We start from the raw sequence: 24,597 nt of genomic DNA on the forward strand, positions 1-24,597 counted from the left end.
CGTTTATTTATTTTTGAGACAGAGAGAGACAGAGCACAAATGGGGGAGGGGCAGAGAGAGGGAGACACAGAATCGGACACAGGCTCCAGGCTCCGAGCTGTCAGCACAGAGCCCGACGCGGGGCTCGAACTCATGGACCGTGAAATCATGACCCGAGCCGAAGTCGGCCGCTTAACTGACTGAGCCACCCAGGCGTCCCACTCACTCTCTCAAGATAAATAAGTAGATACACAAATACTTTTTAAAAATGAGATAATTATATAATTATGATACCTGCAGGGAGATAACACCTTAAAATCAAGACAATCAGAAATATAAACAGAGTATCTAGCTAACATTCATTACAATGAATGAAAAATTTGAATAGGTAGAAAATTTGAACTGCTGAAAATATCCTGAATAAAAATCACCTCTTATGAAATTTAATTTGGAGTTCAAGATGACGGAAATGTGTCCCCACCAAATATAAATGTACATTCTTTTCGACAAAGAATTAACTAATAAGTAATACAATTAAGTAACAATTTAAATAATTCTTAAGCCTCTTAGAAGTTTACTGGTTGGAAATTAAAAAAGGCCTCAAATGCTGACAATTTGGAAATATTAAGCATTAAAAGAAAACCCATATACATTTTATATTTAAAACTATGACTATTTGCAAGTATAATAAAGAAATACAGAGAATAATGGTCATTTTCTCTTTGAGAGTATGAGTCTGTCTCATTTTATTTTTTTAAAGTTTATCTATTTATTTATTTTCAGAGAGAGTGTGAGTGAGTGAGCACGAGTGGGGCAGGCAGAGAGAGCTAGCGAGAGAGAGAATCCCAAGCAGCCTCTGCATTGTCAGCGCAGAGCCCGATGAGGCACTCGAACCTACGAAGCTGTGAGATCATGACCTGAACTGAAACCAAGAGTCAGATGCCCCTGGCCTTGTCTCATTTTAAAAGTGAAATCGATTTTTTTTAAGGTTCAAACTTTCACAGAGGAATTTGGGAAATTCTGCAAGGGAATAGCATAACCAAATATGTGAGACATACGTTTTCAGAATCAGCAAAATTAAAAGGCAACCGACGGAATGGGGGGAGATATTTGCAAATGACATATCAGATGAAGGGTTAGTATCCAAAATCTATAAATCAAACTCAACACCCAAAAGACAAATAATCCAGTGAAGAAATGGACAAAAGTCATGAATAGACACTTCTCCAAAGAAGACATCAGATGGCCAACAGACACATGAAAAAATGTTCAACCATTACTCACCATCAGGGAAATACAAATCAAAACCACAATGAGATACCACCTCACACCTGTCAGAATGGCTAAAATTAACAACTCAAGCAACAGATAGATGTTGGCAAGGATGCAGAGAAAGAGGATCTCTTTTGCACTGCTGGTGGGAATGCAAACTGGTGTGGCCACTCTGGAAAACAGTATGGAGGTTCCTCAAAAAATTAAAAACAGAACTACCCTATGGCCCAGGAATTGCACTACTATGTATTTATCCAAGGGATACAGGTGTGCTGTTTTAAAGGGACACATGCACCCCCGTGTTTATAGCAGCACTATCGACAATAGCCAAAATATGGAAAGAGCCCAAATGTCCATCGATGGATGAATGGATAAAGAAGATGTGGTATATCTACACAATGGAGTATTCCTCAGCAATCAAAAAGAATGAAATCTTGCTATTTGCAACTACATGAATGGAACTAGAGGGTATCATGCCAAGCTAAGCAAAATTAGTTAGAGAAAGTCAAATATATGACTTCACTCATATGAGGAACTTAAGATACAAAACAGATGAACACAAGGGAAGGGAAGCAAAAATAATGTAACAACAAGGAGGGGGACAAAACATAAGAGACTCTTAAATACAGAGAACAAACAGGGTTGCTTGGAGGGGTTGTGGGGGGGGGATGGGCTAACTGGGTAAGGGGCATTAGGGAGGACATTTGTAGGGGTGAGTACTGGGTGTTATACATAGGGGATGAATCACTGGAATCTACTCCTGAAATCATTAAAGCACTATATGCTCACTAACTTGAATGTAAATTTAAAAAAATGAATTAAGAAAAATAAAAATAAAAAATAAAAAAAGAGACATATATTTTCAAACAAATTAATAAATCTAGTTGTCTTGATAAATTTTGAAGAACCTGTTAATAAAATAATGACATAAATTTACTTCCTAATTTCCTTATCCGAGAGGAATTACTGTTAATGAAATATTATATAAACTCTACCCAGAAAGTGTGTCATTTATTTTATGTATAATTCTCCCTAGGAAAACCTTCCTTCTTGGAATAAATAACTTTACACACATGTAAAGATACACAGATACAAATATTGAATTGAGATGCTATGTCCCAATGTGAAAAATAAAGGTTCTTATTCAATGTTTTCACTACCTTTTCCTGTCCCTTTCACACCATTTCTCTATGGTTTGCTGCTTTGCAACATTCCTCAACATTCTTCTAAGTTCCTTATATTAAGCAAATTTGCCCTCATGTGACCAACTACTTACAAATCCTTAGAATTTGTAAAGGTTACTCTTTGACACAGATATGTACTATCAAAAATTGCTCATTTTATTTGTATGAAAGCTAGCTCTGATTTCACACTAAGAAGGTGACTGAGCCACCATTTTAGATCCATATAAACTTTATATCTTCCTTAAGGCCTTGGCAACAGCCATCACTCAAATAGCACACAGAATATAAAGGGTACATAATAATTTTTACGATGGCGATTGCAAAGACATCCAGATGGCTAACAGACACATGAAAAGATCCTCAACATCACTCATCATCAGGGAAATATAAATCAAAACCACAATGAGATACCCCCTCATACCTGTCAGAATGGCTAAAATTAACAACACAAGAAACAACAGGTGCTGGGAGAGGATGCGGAGAAAGGGGAAGGCTTTTACACCGTTTGTGGGAATGCAAACTGTGCAGTCACTCTGGAAAACAGTATGGAGATTCTTCAAGAAACTAAAAATAGAACTACCCTATGATCCAGCAATTGTACTGTTAAAGATTTGCCCAAAGGATACAAAAATGCAGATCTGAAGGGGGTACATGCATCCCAATGTTTATAGCAGCATTATCAACAATACCAAACTAGGCAGAGAGCCCTAATGTTCATCGACTGATGGATAAAGAAAATGTGGTATATATATATATATATATATATATATATATATATACATATATACATACACATAAACACACACACATAAACACACACACACACACACACACACACACAACTTGGCCATCAAAAATAATGAAATCTTGCCATTTGCAATGACGTGAATGGAGCTAGAATGTATTATGCTAAGCAAAATAAGTCAATCAGAAAAAGACAAATACCATATGATTTCACTCATGTGGAATTTAAGAGACAAAACAGATGAACATATGGGAAGGGAGGGAAAAAGAACAGAGGGAAACAAACCACAAGAGACTCTTAACCATAAGGGAATGAACTGAGGGTTGATGGAGGGAGATGGGTGGGAGATGGGCTAGATGGGTGATGGGTACTAAGAAGGGTACTTGTGATGAGCTCTGGGTGTTGCATGCAAGTGATAAATCATTGAATTCTATTCCTGAAATCAATATTGTTGCACTGTATGTTAACTAAAATTAAAAAAAAGAAAAAATAAAAATACTTTCTCTATATAAAGTAAAATAAAAATAAAATAAAATAAAATAAAATAAAATAAAATAAAATAAAATAAAATACTGATTGAAAACAGGCTTTGGTGCAAGTGCCAAAGTAAAATAACAGGTGAAAAAAACTAGCTAAAATAGTTAACATGTATTTTAGGGTTAATATATTCTAAGCTTACATTATTTGTTCAGTTGCAAAGAAATCAATGACTTTTAGATTTAAAAAGATAGTTGAAATCATCTAGTTCAGGCACTCCTCTTATAAATCAGGTCAATGAAGCCCGGAGACATAAAATTAGCTGTGTAAAGTACATAGCACAGCAAGGATTAAAAACCTCTCTAAATCCTAACTTAACAATAATTACATAGTTTTCCCCAATGAAATCTGAGTTTCTTGAAAGCTCTGAAACGAAGGAATGCTCCAGTAAAAATACCAAATTGTAGATTATTACAGCTAAAAAGGACCAGAAAGAAAATCCAAGCCACCTTATTTTATTCGTTTTACGTTTACTTATTCTGAGCACGTGCGTGCATGAGCAGGGGAAAGGCAGAGGGAGACGGGGGTAGAGAGAGAGAATCTGAAGCAGGCTCCGTGCTGTCAGTGCAGAGCCTGACGCGGGGCTTGATCTCATGAACTTCGAAATCATGACCTGAGCTGAAATCGAGTCAGATACTTAACTAACTGAGCCACCCAGGCGCCCCCAAGCTCCCTTATTTTAATAGGTGAAAAAGAAAAGGCATTTAGATGTCACGTGATTCGTCTTATACGCTGGTACTTCCAGATAGAGCAGGGAGCAGAACTGGTCCACTTCTTTCTCCTATGTCATACCATGCCTTGAACATTTTCATACCCTCTTATAACCAAAATTAATATTCTCACATGACTTGGAGGAATCAAAGTATTTCTAGCTTTCCTCAGGGCTTGCTTCTCCTTTGATCTCTCTGTTGAATCAAACTAGGTAAGGCGTAAATAGTCTTGCTTTCGTTAAAATCAGGTGTGTGGACAAAAGTTGTGTTAAAGTGTCAAACGAACGACTACAGCAAGGATTGTTTTCCTTTCATGATTTCTCCTGAGAATATAAAATGTCTGTGGGTAGGGTTTTTTATTTTATTCACTAACATACCCCAAGTGCCAGAGCAGTGCCTAATATACAGCAGGCCCTCAATAAATATTGAAACATTCAACTTACTTGGTAGCTACTGGTTTAAAGATATCCTACTCTTCGTCAATATCTTACAGTTGTATTTGAAATCCCAACTTGCCATTTTGGTTCTCATTCTTTAATTTTAAGGGTAACAGAGATTATTACTGTAAAAAATAATATATATATCCACATATTTAATGTGTATATAAACATAATAGATATTAGATATATATTTAAGAATATAACTATATACTATATATAATACAAATACACACAATATCATTTCGATATCTAAATATCTATCCTAGACTGGCATTAATATTCTTCAGATAACTGTAGCAAGAAAATAAATTGTTCTAACAGAAATGCTAAAAAAATTGTTGATTCATTACTTTGTGGGCATCTACACTATTTATTTGATTCACATTTGGCTTTATTTACATGTAATAATACATACTCTGAACTAAGTTGTATTAAACTATCAAGTATAACACCACTTCTCTTAGGGGCGCCTGGGTGGCTCAGTTGGTTAAGCATCTGACTCTTGATTTCAGCTCAGGTCATGATCTTTTTTTTTTTTTTAATTTTTTCTTTAACGTTTATTTATTTTTGAGACAGAGAGAGACAGAGCATGAACGGGGGAGGGGCAGAGAGAGAGGGAGACACAGAATCGGAAGCAGGCTCCAGGCTCCAGGTTCCGAGCCATCAGCTCAGAGCCCGACGCGGGGCTCGAACTCACGGACCGCGAGATCGTGACCTGAGCCGAAGTCGGACGCTTAACCGACTGAGCCACCCAGGCGCCCCAGGTCATGATCTTAAGGTTGATGAGATCGAGCCCCATGCTGGGCCCTAGGGTGACAGTGAGGAGCCTGCTTGGGATTCTCTCTCTTCCTATCTCTCTCTCTGCCCCTCCCCCACTCGTGTGCTCTGTCTGTCAAAATAAAGAAATGCACTTACACAAATTAAAATAACATTTCCTTTAATACCTAATTTTTAATTTTTATGATAAAGATAGTCCCTTATGAATACTGCTAACATGGGTTCGTTGTTTAGTATGTTTTTATTTTAAAACGTATTTAGGTCTCTAAGATAAAAAGGAAAAAGGAAGTCTCTTACCCGGGAAAAATACAAATATTATTGTTACTAAGATGTTAAAGTCACTTTCCCTGTGAGACTTCACGCGGAGAATATCATGGAATGCAGAGCAAGATATTTGCAGCTGCAGCACACTAGACATTGCAACAGATTTCACACAACTACTTTTTCAAAAGTTCTTCCACTTAAGCCAAAATGTAACTCAAGAAAAGCAAAGAAAGCTACGGGGAGATACACAAAATGATAACGGTTCAAATACCTGTTTTATGGGCTGACTTTGTTGAAGCATAGTTTTTATTTTTATTATTTATTATTTTATTTTTCCCAAGTTTTACGGAGATATAATTGGCACACAGCGTTGTATTAGTTTAAGATGTACAACATAACGTTTATACTGCAAATTACTACACAATAAGCTTAGTTGACATCCATTGCCTCACTTAGCTACGATTTTTTTCTTGTCGGAAGAATTTTTAAGATCTATTCTCTTAGCAGCTTTCAAATATATAACACAGTATTGTTAACTATAGTCACCTGTTGTAGATTATCTCCCCAAAATGTATTTATTTTATAACTGGGAGTTTGTACCTTTAGACCACCTTTTAGGATAATGTTTGGGTTCTTTAGGGCTGTGGTCTCCTAACTACTTTCAAACATATGTCCCTATCATTAAAAAACAAATTTCTTTGAGCACACATCCCCTACATATAGATTGTATGTATTTATGAGAATATATGTAACTTACATACATGCATATATGTACGTATGTTGACTCCACAGAGCTCAGTTGTCTTCTATGCATAACTATATACATCTATACTGACATATTTTTATATAAGACGTGTGGAGAATAGAAATTTTAAAAGGATGAAATAATAGAAAGCTTTAATAGAAGTTGTATTGTTTTCTTCTACATTCCAATGTTTCATTTTGTACGTAGCTTGGGACAATTCATCTCATTTTGGAACTCATAAATACAAATGACACTCCTTCACTAATAATGGTTTTTTCCCCCCTCAGCTAAACTTTTAAGTAAACATGGGGCAGCATGATTTCAAGGTTATTTCTCTGACAAATACCTGGAGTAGGGCTATGCAGCTGGCTCGTGTAGGGTCACATACTTTCATAGTCAGGAGGTGGTGGCGAAGAGGGACATACCTTATGAGAACTGACCTTGCTAAAACACACATTTGGTTAGAACTCTATTCTTACTCTATGGAGGTAGATCACATTGTGCCAGGAAGAACACATAAGAGAATGATGAAGGCCGCAGGTCTAACTATACTATATATCATTGCGATATAATGATATATAATACATATGACAATATTGTCACTCTAATATAAATCTATATAAAGACATGTTCTTGTTACTATCTGGACTCTGTGCCAGTGATAAAATTAAATTTCAAAACGTTAGAATCCACAATGTATGCTATCCAACTGTTAATATCCTAGCCTTGCATATCATTGTAAAAACCTCCAGTGTGTGACTTTAGTCTAACATTTAAATGAGGATTCAATAACACGCTATTATGCAAAACAGCACACACAAAAAACGTGAATATTCACTCTGATAATTCTTGGAGCAGTAATCAAAGTTGCCTCAGATTTTCCTCAGTACTAACGAATCAAGAGTTCTATTTTTCATGCTTCTCCATTTCTACATTTGTGTGCCTACAACTTTTTAATCACCAATGATTTTTTTTTTTAATTTTTTTTTAACGTTTACTTATTTTTGAGACAGAGAGAGACAGAGCATGAACGGGGGAGGGGCAGAGAGAGAGGGAGGCACAGAATCCGAAACAGGCTCCAGGCTCTGAGCAGTCAGCACAGAGCCCGACGCGGGGCTCGAACTCACGGACCGCGAGATCGTGACCTGAGCTGAAGTCAGACGCTCAACCGACTGAGCCACCCAGGCGCCCCAAATCACCAATGATTTTGCAGTGATAGGTATTCTTTTTTTTTTTAATATAATGTTTTTTTTTTTGGGGGGGGGGCAGGGGCAGACAGAATCCGAAGCAGGCTCCAGGCTCTGAGCTGCCAACACAGAGCCCAACACAGGGCTGGATGGAACTCATGGACTTGGAGATCATGACCTGAGCCGAAGTTGGACGCTTAGTGGACTGAGCCACCCAAGCGCCCAACAGAGGTACATATTCTTATTGCACGTATTGGTTAAAAGCTTAGATGGGAGAGAACTAACACTTGTTGAGAGTCTAAATGTAAACACTTTGCTAAACGTTTTATAGCCATTTTATCATTTAATTTGCACAACAATCCTTAAATGAGAATTATCATCTCCATTTTATAGATCAGAAAAATAAGGCTTCGGGGCTTTAAGGTCAAGGTCACACGGCCAAGCTTTAAACCTACCTGCGTCTGGCTTCAGAGCCTATTCTCCTTCCCTCACACTGAAAAAGAGGTGACAGTAACTGAACTGATCCAAGAATATCAACATGAGATGCACAGTCTACAAATGAAAAGGTAATGTCTCCTGATTCTGAAAGATGACTGAAGTATTTTAAGCGGTAATTATAAGTGTGCTAAAGCCAAGGCCCTGGAAAAGATCACTATAAAACTACCTTCCACTGTATTACATTGCTCCTCCTCTACCCTGCCCTTATCCTACAGCCCAAATACAAAGCTTAAGAGAGTCCGAGTTGACGCCACAGAATTCAGTTGACTTTAAAGCCTGGATTACTACAGGAGCATTGCTCAACCCTCCCACCCGAAAACCTTTGTCACAAAACAGCACAATTCCAAAAAAATTGAGTATTAAAAAAACTAAAAGGCAAATAAGCTAAATAAACTTCTCAAAGAATTCTCCTTTAGCTCTCCTTAGAGATCAATGTTATAACGGGTATCATTACTGCAGTAAATCATATACTAACGCATAATATTTACTTCATACTTCAGTATACTAAAGTACACTAACATTATTATACTATTCATTCCATTATCCAACTGGAAATCAGAGCCAGTAATCATCTCAGACTCCAGAGACAGGCTTCCTAGTTCAAATACGAGGGGAAAAGACAACTTTCCTAATGATACCAACTGCAGAGAGAGATTTAACTATGAAGGAAAAAAGGATCACTTTTGGGTTGCACTCAATTTATGACACATTTTCTCATTTGCTAAATCTTAGGCCTGAAAGAGACGTCAGCATCTCCAGTTTTAGTTCCCAGTCAAGTATTATTACTGCCCACTTTATAGAAGAGGTAACAAAATTCTAGATCTTCAAGAGTTGGAAGGATTAGCATCTTTCAGTTTCTTAAAGAACTCTTTGCTTTCAACCGCAGGAACACTTTTTCTTCCAACAGGACAAGTGAGAGCCAACATGTGCGAGGCATTTATGAAGAATGAAACACATATGTTATCGTTAATTCTTACACTGAGCAGATTTTACAGAAATTAAAATATCTAGGATTTCGCCCAAGGTCACACCTACAGGAAGAGGCACAGCAGACTTAAATCCGGGAATGTGCACAGGAAAAAGTCTAGGGAGAGCTTGCTCAGTAATTTCACGTGTAAGGACAGACTTAAACAAACTGGACCTATGCGACGTGGTAGGACACCGACTCTGAAACCCGGGTAACGCATCTGCAGGCCTCTGCCGGCGGGAGCTGAAGGAAGTGTGACCTTTACTCCAAACCCTTCAGGGCGACAAGCCGGCTCTGCTCCGCGTGGGTCAATCTACCGCTACTCTTGGAGGGAAAGAGGAGTGAATGAGAATTTCGTGGGGGGCCCACACCGATTCGTGGCTGCGGAAATGGAGAAGGATAAAATCCAGAGGCCCGGTCCGGGTTTGGGACGCGCCTAAGGGATGGGGTGCAAGAAAGGTCGCGAAGGGCGCTGACTCGAGAATCACAGACTTAGGAAAGACGTGGATGGAGAGAAAGCAAAAAGCAAGGAGGATGGAAAAGTGAGACCGATTCTCTCGAAGGGAAGAGATTGGGGCTGTGGGTGATGCCTCCAGCGGCAGGGTGTCCGTGGCCTCTAAAGGTCTATTTTCGAGGAAGAAGGAGGGAAGGTCTCGGAGAGAGCTATTCTGGATCTATTACCTGCTGGGTGGTTGTAAATCGGCCTCAATTTCTCCGGCAGCATGAGCTCCACTTTATCGAGGACCCGGTGGTAGGTGGCCCGAAGGCCCCGGACGCCAGCGGCTGACATCTCTGCGGACGAGTGGTCGTGGGCGGCCGAGTGGGGCAGTGGCCGCGTGCTCCTCCCTGGATGACAACGAAGGGCACTCGTCACTTTCTCCTGCCACAGCTCCTCGCGTCCTCCTCTCCCCTAGCGTGCCCTTCCCGCAGCTCCGCCTGCCCCCCTGCGAACTGCCGGGTGGCCGGGGCCCAGAAAAGACCGAGGGGGCGGAGGCTTTGCGACGGCCCGCCCCGGGTCCGCCTCCTTCCCCCCCCCCCCGGCGCGGGAAGGAGGAGGAGTCATGGCAACAGGTGCCAGAAGGACTGCCTCACGAAACCAACCCAGCGCCCTGGCGGCAGCGCGCTTGCGCAAACCGAGCTGACCACTGTGATTGGCCTGCCCCACGGTGCGGGCGGGGCCCAGCGCGAACCTCTAATTTCTCCTTCCTGCCCTCGAGGCCATGTTGGAGAAGGGAAAGTGAAGCTGCACCGGCTCTAGTCCCCTTTCACTCTGATTAAGAAGGCCCGTAGTTAAAATGGGCTTCTTGGGCCTTCAGTGCCCCGACTAAAAATGACGCCGCACAATGCTCTTGCTTCGTTTGGAATGAGACTCGTGACTGAGACCCTTCACATCTCATCTTCTTCTCTCTCAACTCCTCACTTTTCCATAAGAGTCGAGGATTTGGCTGCAGGGTCCCGAACCCACTTTTCTAGGGTGAGGGCAGCCGTGGCGCACACGGGCCTCAGTCCCGGGGGTGGTCGTCATCTCGCGAGAAAGGCTTGGAAGGGAGGGTGTTGAGAACGAGGAGAGGGAGGAGTCGCGGCCGCCTCCGCCTCCTCCTGTTGGAGGGGGGCCGAGGGAGGGGACTGTTGCTGATCTCTGGATGTTCTGGGTAGTCTGAGGAGGAGAGTATGAGGCGAGCTCCGGCCCGGGCGCGGCCGGGCTTCGGGGGCGAGGGCGCCGCCGCCATCTAACTCGCTGCGCTCGCGAGGCCCGGCGCGCGGATGGTGCTGGTGCGGCTCGGGTGTTGATCCGCGTGTCCCCTCCCCCTCCTCCCCTCCCCCACGCGGTGGTCTCCCCTCCTACCCCGGCAGAGCCATGTCTCGGGGTGGCTCCTGCCCACACCTGTTGTGGGACGTGAGGAAAAGGTCCCTCGGGCTGGAGGACCCGTCCCGGCTGCGGAGCCGCTACCTGGGTGAGCGGGGGCCCGGGGGCGGAGGCGCTGAGGTCGCCGCCCAGAGGTGGGGGAGGGGGCCGCGCCGCCGGGGCTGTTGGAGGTGGGACAGCGCCTCGGCAGGGGCGCCCCGGAGACTCTGGGGTGCTGGGTGGACGTTGGCCGACGGACCCCTTGCCGGTGTCCTCCCACGGCCAAGTCCCCCTTTGCATGCTGCCAGCCGCCGCCCTTGTTGGGTTTTCCTCGGGGGGCTTAATGGGGGGGGGGGGGGGGGGGGGGGGGGCAGACGGCACTGGCCCGGAAAGGTGTTGGGGGTCGCTTGTGGAGTGGGACTGGGGAGAAGACTTGCCGAACCTCCCGGAGCTGCTTCGTTTCGAGCCAAAGTTGGCGCTTGTGCTCTTCCCCAGCGCTCTCCCCGCTCCGCCGAAGGACTAAGTTTTTGTTGACAGCCCCCTCCCTTCCAGTCCTCGGAGGGTTTGGGTGTCGGCGGCGACGCGGTGCCCACCTTCGGGGACTTCGCGCTCCAGACGGACTCCGCGTAAACTGTCCTGCGGCTCGGAGCCAAAACCTAAAAGTGATAGCTGAGCTCTCCCCACCCCCGCGCGCTTTCCCTGTTCCACTGTGTGCTGTTGAGTTCGTTTTGACCGCTTTAAGGAGGTGTAGGGTTTCACGTTCCTATTCCCACCCCTGTAAAACACACTTGGCATTTAACTGTTTCTTAGTTAAGCTTTCTAAAAACAACCTTCAATACTTGAGGGAACAGCATGCCGCTTTTTTTCGTTTTGGATACAGTGGTTTTGTGAGGATTGTGGGTCAAGCCGAGCTAGCTGAAAAAGTCCAGTAAGGTGGACGTATTTCTAGGAAGGGGCTTTTTTTCTTCTGCAGTCTTGCAGCACGTGTTGTTCTTTTTTTTATTTGAAGATAAGACATCATCTAAAACTTTTTTTCTTTCCGGTTTTGTCACTTTTTGCCAGGCAAGTATTCGGTGATGGCATTTGGTGTTGCCTTCAAATCATTATCCTTTGGAAAATGAAATCTTACACCTAACGGTTCTGGTTTGTAAATTATTTGAGAGCACTGAGCAAGCTTTTTTTTTTTTTTTTTTCCTATTCTTGTTATTTAGTGTTTCAAGTGACATCTGAGTACATTCTTGTACAGACTTAATAAAAATGAAGCAGAAATTCCTGTGATTCCCTCCCATTCCAGGTACACACACACACACACACACACACACTCACACTCTTAGAGGTGACAGTTATCTGTTTCTTGAATATTCCTGCAGACTTTTTTCTTTGCATTTTTACAAGCGCACATGTACATATGGAAATGCTATAGTTTTGTGTGGTGTGTGTGTGTGTGTGTGTGTGTGTGTGTGTGTTTGAATCCTGCATATATATGGTGTCATCTTGTAAACATTGTTTTGCAATTTGCTTTTTCTACACTCCCTCTTGGAGATCTTTCCAGGCAGTAAAAATAGACCTATTCAGTCTTTTAAACTATTGCATAGTATTTAACTGTATGATGGTACTGTAATCCACTCAGACCTTTCCTCTGGAAATGAACCTTGGCTGTTACAAAAGCGCCGCAGTGAATATCCTTGTACTTGCTTGTTGTGCATGTGTTGTAGGATAGGTACCTAGAGTGGTGATTGTTTTAAAATTAAACATAGTAGAGAGTGTGTTTTTTAATCATTAACCTAAAAAGATGTGCAGTATTTTAATATTTATTTGTTGAAAAAGAACTTAATTTTAGCTTGATAAAACAAACTTTAACACTGCGTTCTGCGTGAATAAATTTGGTCCTGTATTAGTTGGACTGTTTAAGTACTGATATATATAGGTTTATGTATTCATGTTTTCTTTTGGTTCAGTTAGTTCAGCTGTATCTATGACAGTCAGTTAAAATATGAATCTATACATTTCCTTTTTCCCCTTCCTCCTGTAACTCCCTAATGGGAACAGAGTTTGCATTGGGTAGAGGGGAATTGAAAAGCAAGAATCCACGGACTTAAGTAGAAATTCCAAATCATAGATTTTCAGATATCAGTATGTATGTGTGTGTATATATATATATATATATATGTATATATATATATATATATAGAGGCAGTTCCTTATCTTAAATAATATTTTAAATGTGATAATAACATATGCTTTATAAATAGCATATTCTTGAACAGCATCCTTTAAATGTGGTTTTCTAAGTATTTGAAAATGACTTGTAATTTCTTGGCCTCAGTAGACCTTCTTTACACCGTTTATGTAATTCTTCTACACCCCAGTGCTAAATCTTGGCATAGCATTCAGGAAATAGTAAAATCCTCATTAGTAGTGACTGAATTAATGAGTTTCTTAAAAATAATATTTTGAAGTACTCCTACAAAGTCTTTATAAAGCCTAAGTTAAAGAATGTAGAAGGTGGGGGTACCTGGGTTGAGGTTAGGTGTCCAACTCTTGGTTTTGGTATAGGTCATTATCTTACGGTTTGTGAGCTGTGTGCTGACAGCTCGGAGCCTGCTTGGGTTCTCTCTCTCCTCGCTGCCCTCCTCTCTCGTTTCTCTCTTTCTCTCTCTCTCTCAACTTTTTTCTTTTTGAGACTTCAAACATTTTGATTGTTTATAGTATTGTAGGTTATTTTTCCAATTTATTTCCATTATTTGTATTCTTCATAATGAATTACTGCTAAATAAATAATTCACAGATAGAATTGACAGATTTTTCTTGTAATGTTTACATTTCAAATTATTTCACCATAGTCTGTGTTTTTCCAGGCTTTGTAGGTGAGTTTAAATTTGATTAATTACTTATTTTCCTCCTACCAAAGAAAGCTGCAGTTCATAAAACATCTTTTTATATTGTGGGAATGAAGATAAATAATTTGTTATATGTTATTTAGGTGAAAAATATATATGTTCACTTAACCCCGAAATTCACAAGATTTCATCGGGATTCAGAGGCTAGGCCAGCTATTGTCATCTTTATGGGCCTGATCTAAATGTCAGTGTAGGATTTATTTTTTTTAAAGAGTGATTTACAAAGTCCAGAGTCAGAAACACCTGTAGATTTAAATGTTTGTTTCTCAAGATACGGTAGTGCTTTGGGGATTCAGTGATTATTGTGATAACTTATTGGTCACAAGTTTTATATATATACAGTGTTATAAAGGTAAACATTGCTTATAAAAGAAGCTATCATTTCTGTACATTTCCTCTTTCTATTCATATTTCTCTCATTGTAAATGGACTTGTCCACATTTGAATTTTTACTTTCTCACCTTTCTACTTTAATTGACAAAAGAGTAAAAGAACTTTTCAAGGGAGTTGTGTGCCATAATGTATAGTATGTTTCATATAAAATGCTTAAGCTATGATTAGGCAGTGTCTTGGTCAGTTTAGGCTGCTCTGACAAAATAGCATAAACTAAGTAGCTTTATAAACAACAGAAATTTATGTCTCACAGTGTCGGAGGCTGGAAGGCTGAGAGTAGGATGCCTACATCATGATCTCAGTCTGCTAAGGAGGGCCTGCTTCCTGATTCATATGGCATTCTTTTCATTGTAACCACACTGGGCAGAAGCAGGGTCTCTTTTAGAAGGGCACTAATCCTAATCTGATCACCTCTCCAAGATCCCACCTCCTAATGCTAATCACTTTAGGGGTTAGGATTTCAACGTAGGAATTTTGAAGAGACCCGACCATTCAGACTATAGCAGGCAGCGAATGACAACTTTGTTTATGTTTAAAGGTTTATTTTTGAGAGAGAAAAAGAGAGCACAAGCAGGGGAGGGGCGGAGAGAGAGGGGGACAGAGGATGGGAAGCAGGCTCCATGCTGACAGCAGCAGGCCTGATGTGGGGCTCGAACTCAGGAACTTCAAGATCATGACCTGAGCCAAAGTCAGACACTCAGCCAACTGAGCCACCCTGGTACCTTCCTATGACAACTTTATAGTGGAGTTTGAAATTTCTATTTGTAAGGGGATTAGGAAATCTGTGTTTTTGGAGTATCATTGGAGTCATATATATTGAAATGGATAATTTTTGCATTTAGATTCTTCTTTAGCATATTCTGAATACATCTGCGTTACCCAGTTCTTCATAATGTGTTGCCAAATTACAATATGTTATATGAGTCAATAAATTCTGACTTTTGCTTCCTTGTTAGCTACTGGGGAGAAGTTAGTGGAATCTTCGTATTTTGTCTCTTTAGTTTTGAAACCTCAATGCAAATTGAAAGATGTCTGATTTTAGTGGTGAAAAATGACTGTCAAATATGACAAACACATGTAATAGAATATGCTGATGATTCCTGAAGATAAGACCACCAAAGACATATCAATCATAGCAGCTGCAGACAGATTTGAATGGCTCTACTGTGGATTTCATTCTTCCTGGGTATAGGATGAGAATGCTTAGAAGGGATAGGAGCTGCTGGTAGCACAGAGTTTGTATTGTAGGCATGTTCTAGGTCAGTGTTTCTAAAATGTTTGACCATGATCCACAGTAAAAATACATTTACATGGCAACTTGTGGTATACACATGCAACTAAAATAAAAGATTCTCCAAGTGGTGGTTAGCCTTACTATTTTCTGTTCTGTATCATGCTAGAAATTGTGGTGTTGATGTGGTAGAATATTTACTGATACATCTTGGCTTGAGGTTTGCAAAACTTTACTAAATGGTTTATATTTTTAATAATTGTAATTGAGTGTCATTGATGTCAAGGTTAGGGTGGGTGGGTTTCAAGTACTTGCAGCAGATTAAAAAAATTTTTTTAAACACTGCTCATGGCTAATAAAGAATATATAAATAATGAAACCTTGTTTACTCCTTGGGAAAAATAACTAGAGTAGGACCCTTTTAAACCCTTATTTCTTGGGTAGTAACCTGCAATAGGATTGCTGAGTTGTGTAAGTGTATTTAACTTTACAAGAAATTGCCAGACTGCATTCCAAAATAGTTGTACCATGCTGCATTCCCACAGCACTTGGCATTGGGAGTCTTCCTAATTTTAGCCTCTCTAGGTATGTAGGTATAATGGTATCGTTATCATTTTAATTTGCATTTGATTTATTCCTAATGATTAATGATGTTGAGTATCTTTTCATGGCTTATTTGCCATCTGTATACTTTGGTTAAATGTTCAGATTTACCTTCTTACTATTGTAAGAATTCTCTGTATAGTCTTGATACAAGTTCTTAATCAGATATGTGTTTTGCAAATATTTTTCTCCCAGTTTGTCTTCTCTTTTCTTTTTCCTAACAGGGTCTTTTATACTTCATGCTTCTGTGTCCTATTTAAGAATCTTTACCTAATCCAACATCACAAAGATTTATACATTTTTTTCCTAGAAGTTTTCTCTTTTTAATTCTTATATTTAGGGCTGTGAACAATTTTGAGTTCGTTTTTATCTGCGCTGTGAGGTAAGAGTCCACTTTCATTTCTTTGTATGAATGTGCAGTTGTTCTGGCATCATCTGTGAAAAGACAGTCTTTCCCATTTGTTGAGAATTAGTTGTCCATATATGTAAATTCATTTCTCTGTGATGTTCCATCGATCTAGCTGTCTTTCTTTATAGCAGTACATCGTGTCTTTATAGTGAATATTGAAATCAGCCAGGGCAATATTTTGAACTTAGTTCTTTTCATACAAAATTATTTTGGCTATTTTGGGTTCTCTTCATGCTCATATAATTTTTTTTTTTTTTTTTTTTTTAAGTAAACTCTACCCCCCATTGTGGAGCTTGAACTCATGACCCTGAGATCAAGAGTCCCATGCTCTACAGATTAAGCTTCAGGTGCTTAATCAGGTGCTTCTCATTCCCATATAAATTTTAGAATCAGTTTGTCAGTTTCTACAAAAACTATTGGGGTTTTGCCTGGTATCATATTGAATCTATATGTTATTTCAGAGAGAACTGTAGTCTTTACAATATTGAATGTTCAATCCATGATAGTCCTTTTTGTCTCCAATTATTTAGGTTTTCTTTCATTTCTTTAATGTTTTCTATTTTTCAGTGCACAATTTTACACATATTTTTGTTATATTTATCCCTGTAACATAATGTTTTAAATACTATTTTAAATGGTATTAATTTTTAATTTCAGTATCCAGTCGTTCATCATGGACATATTGAAATGCAGTTGATTTTTTTTTATTGGCCTTGCATCCTGCCGACTTTACTAGACCTACTCATTCCTCCCCCTCTTCTTCTTCTTCTTTTTTATTAAATTAAACTCCACCCTTAACTTGGGGCTTGAATTTACAACCCCAACCCAAATCAGGATTCATGTGCTCTAGCAACTGAGCCAGCCAAGTGCCCCAATTACTTCCTATAATTTTTTTTTCCAAATCTGTAGGATTTTTACATAGAGGATTATGTCTCTGCATATTAAAACAGTTTTATTTCTTCCTTTTTCACCTGTATTCCTTTTTTCTTCTTTTTTTCCTTTTTCTTACTTAATTGCGCTGGCCAGGATTGCAATAGAATCTGAATGGAAGTGCTGAGAGTAGACATCCTTGCCTCATTCCTCATCTTGGAAAACATTTCAGATTTTCACTATTAATATCTTACTGACCATATGTTTTTTGTAGACACTCTTTGAAGAAATGTCCTTCTCTTCTTAGGTTGCTGAGAATGTTTGTCATGACTAGCTGTTGAATTTTGTCAAGGTTTTTTTTCCTATATCTCTTAAGTTGATTATATGATTTCTCTTTCATTGATTCTGTTAATTTGGTATATTAGCATATTAAATGATTTTTTTAATGTTGAACTAATATTCAATTCCTGGGCTAATCCTACTTGGTTATTATAAATTATCCTTTATATGTTGCTGGCTTGAGTTTTGGTAGGAATTTTGTGTCTATGCTCATAAAATTTAGCTTATAGTTTTCTTATAAGTTACAAGCTTATAATTATAGCTTATAGTTATATTTTTGCTTGTTTTGGTATCAGGATAATGTTGGCTCATAAATGAGTTGAATGTATTCTCTTTTTCTAAAGAGGTTATATAGAATTGAAATTACCTTTTTCTTGAACATTTGATAGATTTCATTGTTGAAGACCTCAGGGCTTGGAGTTCTCTCTGTGGGAAGGTGTTTTTTTCTTTTTTTTTTTAACTTGGTACTTTCCTTAACTTTTTATTTTGAGGTAGTTGTAGGTTCATATACAATTGTTAGAAATAATTTGGGGAGATCTCATATACCCTTCAACCAATACTGCCAATGAATGGTAACATCTTATATACAACTATATGATAATATCACAACTAGGAAATTGACATAGATAGATAAAGCCATGAACCTTATTCAGATTTCCCCAATTATATGTGTACTTATTTGTGTGTGTGTATGTATTCTGTGCATTTTGAACATTAATTTTAATTAATTTTAATAGATTAACATGGTCACCACCACAATTAAGATAGGGAATAATTCCATGACAACGATCCTTTGTGATATCCTTTTATAGTCACTGCTGTATCCCTTTCTCCCTACTGCTAACCTCTGGCAACTAGTAATCTGCTTTTCATCTCTATAATTTTGTCAATTCAAAAATTGTTATTTATATTAAATTGTTATTTATATTATATAAATAACATGTATGTTAACATAAAAAACAGCATGTAATCTTTCGAGACTGGCTTTTTTCACTCAGTGTATTTCCCTTAACATTCATCTAAATTGTTGTATTAATAGTTTATTTGTTTTTACTGTTTATTAGTATTTCATGATATGGTTATATGGTTATTTAACCATTCACCTGTTGAAGATATTTGGATTGTTTCCATTTTTGACTGTTAAGTATAAAACTGTTATGAACATGCAGTTTCATATAAATGTAAGTTTTCATCTTTTGGGGATAAATGTCTAAGAATTGCAATTACTGGATTGTATGGTAAGCACATTGTTTAATTTTGTAAGCAACTGCTATACTCTTTCAGGTATTACTATACTATTTTACATTCCCATCAGCTCTGCATCATCACCAGCAGGAGTGTTATCACTATTTTTATTTCTAATTATATAGTGATAACTCATGGTTTTAATTTACACTTCTCTAATGGCTAATTTTGAGCATCTTTTTACGTACTTCATTTGCCATCTTCATATTTTCAGTGAAATGTCCCTTTATGTTTTTTTGCTCATGTTTTGTTTGGTTTATTAATTGTTTTTTACTGTTGAGTTTTGGGACTTATTTATATAATTTAGGTACTAGTCTTTTGTCAGGTGTGCAGTTTGCATATATTTTCTCCCAGTCTATAGCTTGTTTTTTCATTCTTTTTGTAGGGTCTTCTGCAGAATAAAGGTTTTTAACTTCAGCGAGGTCCAATTTATCAATTTTTCCTTGTATGGATTATGCTTTTGGTATCCTGTCTGAGAACTCTTAACCTATCCCTAGGTCCTAAAGATTGTCTCCTAGGTTTTTTTCCTAAAATTGTATTTGTCTGGGGTCCATTTTGTGTTAAGTTTTGTATGATGTGTGTGGTTTAGCGTGAAGTTCATTTTTGTGTCTATGGATGTTGTCTTGATCTAGCACCATTTGTTGAAAAGGCTGTATTTCCCCATTCAGTTACTTTTGCGCCTTTATTTTAGAAATCAGTTGGGCATTTTATGTGGACCTGATTCTGTGTTCTTTGTTCTCTATCACTGATCTGTGTGTGTGTTCTTCTGTAAATAATACCACACTGTCTTGCTTATTGTAGCTATATAGTAAGTTTTAACATCAAATTGAGTGATCTTTTCCCCCCTTAGTTTGTCTTTTTCAAAATTGTTTTGGCTATTCTATATCTTGTGCCTTTCCATATGAATCGTAGGACAAGCTTGTCCATACCCCCAAATTACTGAGATTTTGATAGGAATTGCATTAGATTTATATACCAATTAGGGAAGAACTGACGTCTTTCACTGTGTTGATTCTTCTGATCCATAAACGTGGTATACTCTGTTTAAGTTGTTGGTGTCTTTCATCAGCGTTTTGTAATGATCAGGATACATTATATTTATTTTTTATATTTATGTCTAAATATTTAATTTTCTTTGGAGCAATTACAAATGGTTTTGTGTTTTAAGTTCAACTTTCACACGTTCATTGTTAATATATAAAAATGCAGCTTTGTGTATCTGCTGATCTTGTATCCTGTGACCTTGCTGAACTCACTTACAGTTCTAGGATTTTTGGGGGGTATAATCTTGGGGACTTTTTACATGCAAAATCATGTCATCTTCCAACTGGATCTGTTTTATTTCTTCCTTTCCAATATGTATGTCTTTTTTTCTTTTTTCTTGCAATATCACATTGGCTAAAACTTCCAGTACAGGCATATCTTGTTTTATTGTGCTTCATTTTACTGCACTTTGTGGATACTGTGTTTTTTACAGATTGAAAGTTTGTGGCAACTCTGCATGGAGCACCTGTTTTCCAATAGCATTTGCTCACTTTGTGTCTCTGTGTCACATTTTGTGGCACAGAATCTGTAAGAATTTGTAATTCTTACAATATTTCCAACTTTTTCATTATTATCATTGTTACATTGATCTGTGATCAGTAATCTTTGATGTTAATATTGTCATTGTTTTGGGGCCCCACAAACCGTGCCCACATAAGACAGTGGACTTAATCGATAAGTGTTGTGTGTGTTCTGACTGTTCCAGTGACCAGCTGTTCCCTGTGTCTCCCTCTTTTTTGGGTCTACCTACTCCCTGAGAACAACAGTATTGAAATCAGGCCAATGAATAACTCTACCATGTTCCTTTCAAGTGAAAGAAAGAGTCGTGTATCTACTTTTTTTTTAAATGTTTATTTTTGAGAGAGAGAGACACAGAGTGTGAGTGGGGGAGGGGCAGAGAGAGAGAGAGACACAGAATCCAAAGCAGGCTCCAGGCTCTGAGCTGTCAGCACAGAGCCCGATGTGAGGCTGGAACCCAGGAACTGTGAGATCATGACCTGAGTCGAAGTTGGCACTTAACCAACTAAGCCACCCAGGAGCGCCTGCATATCTCACTTTAAATGAAAAGCTAGAGGGGCGCCTGGGTGGCTCAGTTGGTTAAGCGTCCGACTTCGACTCAGGTCACGATCTCACGGTCTGTGATTTCGAGCCCCGCATGGGGCTCTGGGCTGATGGCTTGGAGCCTGGAGCCTGCTTCCGATTCCGTGTCTCCCTCTCTCTCTCTGCCCCTCCCCCTGCCCCTCCCCCGTTCATGCTCTGTCTCTCTGTCTCAAAAATAAATAAACGTTAAAAAAAATTAAAAAAAAAAATTAAAAGCTAGAAATGATTACTCTTAGTAAGGAAGACATGTTGAAAACTGAGATAGGGGGCGCCTGGGTGGCTCAGTCGGTTAAGCGGCCGACTTCGGCTCAGGTCATGATCTCACGGTCCGTGAGTTTGAGCCCTGCGTCGGGCTCTGTGCTGACAGCTCGGAGCCTGGAGCCTGTTTCGGACTCTGTGTCTCCCTCTCTCTGACCCTCCCCCGTTCATGCTCTGTCTCTCTCTGTCTCAAAAATAAATAAAAGTTAAAAAAAAAAATTAAAAAAAAAAGAAAACTGAAATAGGCTGAAAAGTGGCCTTTTTGTGCCAAACAGTAGCTAAGTTGTGAATGCAAAAGAAAATTTCTTGGAGGAAATTAAAAGTGATATTCCAGAGAACACGTGATGGATAAGAAAGTGAAACAGCCTTATTGTTGATATGGGGAACGTTTTAGTGATCTGCGTAGAAGATGAAACAGTCGCAACTTTCCCTTAAGCCAAATCCTAATTCAGAGCAAGACCCTAACATTCTTCAACTGCATAAAGGCTGAGGGAGGTAAGAAACCTGAAAAAGAAAAGTTTGAAGCTAGCAGAGTTTTTGTTCATGAGGTTTAAGGGAAAGAGGCCATCTCCATAGCATATAAGTGCAAAGTGATGTGGCAAGTGCTGATGTAGAAACTGCAGCATGTTAATCCAGAAGTTCTAGCACGATGGTGGCTATAGTAAATAACAGACTCTCAGTGTAGACAAAACAGGCTTCTATTGAATAGTTTTCTTTAAGAAGATGCCATCCAGGACTTTCATATTTAAAGAGGAGAAGTCAGTACCTGGCTGTAAGGCTTCAAAGGACAGTGTGACTATCTTGTTAGGGGCTATTACAGCTGGTGACTTTAAGTTGAAGCCAGTGCTCATTTACCATTTTGAAAATCTTAGGCCCCTAAAGATTGTGTTAAGTCTACTCTATCTGTGCTTTATCTACTTTATCTGTGCTTCAGCCTGAATGATAGCATTCTGTTTACAATATAGTTACTGAATGTTTTAAGCCCATTGTTGAGACCTATTGCTCAGAAAAAAAAAATACCTTTCAAAATATTTCTGCTCATTGACAATGTACTTGGTCATTCAAGAGTTCTGATGAGTGTTTTCATGCCTGCTAACACAACATCCATTTTAAGCCCTTAGATCCAGGAGTCATTTTGACTTTCATGTCTTACTATTTAAGAATTGCATTTTGTAAGGCCATAGCTGCCATAGATTGTGATTCCTCTGTTGGATCTGGGCAAAGTAAATTGAAAATCTTCTGGAATGGATTCCCTATTTTAGATGCCATTAAGAATTTTTGAAAAAACTAAGAATTTTTGATTTATGGGAAGGGATCAAAATATCAGCATGAACAGGAGTTTGGCACAAGTTGATTCTAATCCTTATGGATGACTTTGAGGGGTTAAACACTTCAGTGGAGGAAGTAATTGCAGATGTGGTGGAAATAGCAAGAGAACTAGAATAAGTGGAGCCTGAAGATAGGATGAATTGTTGCAATCACAGGATTCGAGTGGATGAGGAGTTGCTTCTTATGGGTGAGCAAAGAAAGTGTTTCTTGAGATGGAATCTGCCGGTGAAGGTGTTGTGGAGATTGTTGAAATGACAGCCAAGTATTTAGAATATTATTACAGAAACTTACACAAACTTATTATTACATACACTCCTAGGCCTAGTTGCTGCTCATTCCAAGAAGGTGAGCTAGCAGATACACAACAACACGTATAAGCAGCATGAGCTTTGCTCCAACCTTCTGAGTGCAAAGTCACTATGGCTGTAATTGTACTTCATTCATCAGTCTTGTGCAAAAATGGCTGGTGATTCATCCTAAGGCGAAATCTACAGGGAAGGGATTCTGGGAAGGTAGTTCAGTGTGACTTGACACATTTCAGTGCCACCACACTTCCTATTGATTATTTATCAGATGGGAGGGGGTTTCCTGCCCTTCCCTGAAGGATAGGCAGTGTCTACTTTTATCCTTTTCTCAGGGCAGTTGCCCTTTGCCTGAAATGATGGTGAGGGTTTCCTGCCTCTCTCACCGGTAGTAGACATTTACTGAGGCCATTTTTAGCTTGGGTTTCTGCAGTGGCTTACGGCTTTTGTTTCCCCTGAGAGAATGGCCTGAAACGTGAGTGGGGTTTCATGCCTGTGTCCTGCCAGAGAGGGACTCTTTCTGGTCTCCTGCCCTGTTTCCAGTGTTTCTTGCAAGTTCTTGGTGGAAGCTAACAGAAAAGAGCCGGTGACCGAATGAAGACTTTGCCTGTGTCTAGGATCTCAGAGATTCAACCATCTTGTTAGCCCACAGTTGGCCTTAAAGCGTTTGTTTGCATCTCACAGTGTTCTCCTTCTGCACTTTGATGGCAGCTGCCTCTTTGTCCTGTGCTCTGTCCAAGATGAAACTCTTCTGTGTTCTGTCTCACCTCAAAGGAGTTTTGTCACCCTTTGATTTTCAGTTCTCCTGGTTATCTGGTAAGATGCCATGGGAACCAAAGAAGAAGATTATTTCAAGAAGATGGCGTCAGCTGTGACAGATAATACTATGAGGTCATGAAAAATGTGTCTTAAAAGGGCCCACTGGATTTACTGATGACCTATGATTTCTAAGAACAAAACCAATGGAGAGGAGGGGGCAAGGGACAGTGCGGGGGAAAGAAGAGCTGACAGTGAGCTAGGGAAGGCGGCATGTGGAGATGACCAGAAAGTTTGGCTTTAAAGGCAAAGTAGTTCAAAGGGACAATAGAATGAAGTAAAGTGAAAAATTTTGTTAAAATGCTTTTCCATCTCTGCTGTTCAGTATCACCAGCCTTACTGTTTTTCTTTAATCAGCTGAACCTACCTCAACTCCTAAATGAGGTCATTTTTAAAAAATGATTTTCTCTCTTTCCAGGCAGTATCAACTTGGACCAATCCCACCTGTGTATAGGGAGAGAACTCATTTTAAGTGTAGAGCATATCAGCAGGTCCACAAGTTTTGAGAATGCTAATTAATTTGCTCCTGACAATAAATGTGTACCCATCAAATGTAAAACTTCTACGAATGTAACGTAAACTAAGGCTCTGAGAAGTTAGGTTTTG

The 24,597-nt window shown here is 39.4% G+C and overlaps 2 protein-coding genes across 4 annotated transcripts in view; one reads left to right on the forward strand and one right to left on the reverse strand.

The window, feature by feature from the left end:
* The window catches only part of MPC2 (mitochondrial pyruvate carrier 2), a 31,414-nt gene extending 21,114 nt beyond the window's left edge, over positions 1-10,300 (reverse strand). The window contains exon 1 of the mRNA XM_049635165.1: positions 9,987-10,300. Coding sequence (XP_049491122.1) covers positions 9,987-10,095 — 109 coding nt within the window. The 5' untranslated portion in view covers positions 10,096-10,300. The remainder of the gene's footprint in view (positions 1-9,986) is intronic.
* A 557-nt stretch (positions 10,301-10,857) lies between these two features.
* DCAF6 (DDB1 and CUL4 associated factor 6) overlaps positions 10,858-24,597 on the forward strand; it is a 133,733-nt gene continuing 119,993 nt past the window's right edge. Inside the window, exon 1 of one of the 3 annotated variants that reach the window (XM_049635147.1) lies at positions 10,858-11,260. In XM_049635147.1, coding sequence (XP_049491104.1) covers positions 11,164-11,260 — 97 coding nt within the window. In that variant the 5' untranslated portion in view covers positions 10,858-11,163. The remainder of the gene's footprint in view (positions 11,261-24,597) is intronic. The other 2 variants (XM_049635145.1, XM_049635146.1) reach the window with 2 other exon arrangements.

This window comes from Panthera uncia, chromosome F1 (assembly GCF_023721935.1).
Source record: "Panthera uncia isolate 11264 chromosome F1, Puncia_PCG_1.0, whole genome shotgun sequence".
Taxonomy (NCBI): Eukaryota; Metazoa; Chordata; class Mammalia; order Carnivora; family Felidae; genus Panthera; species Panthera uncia.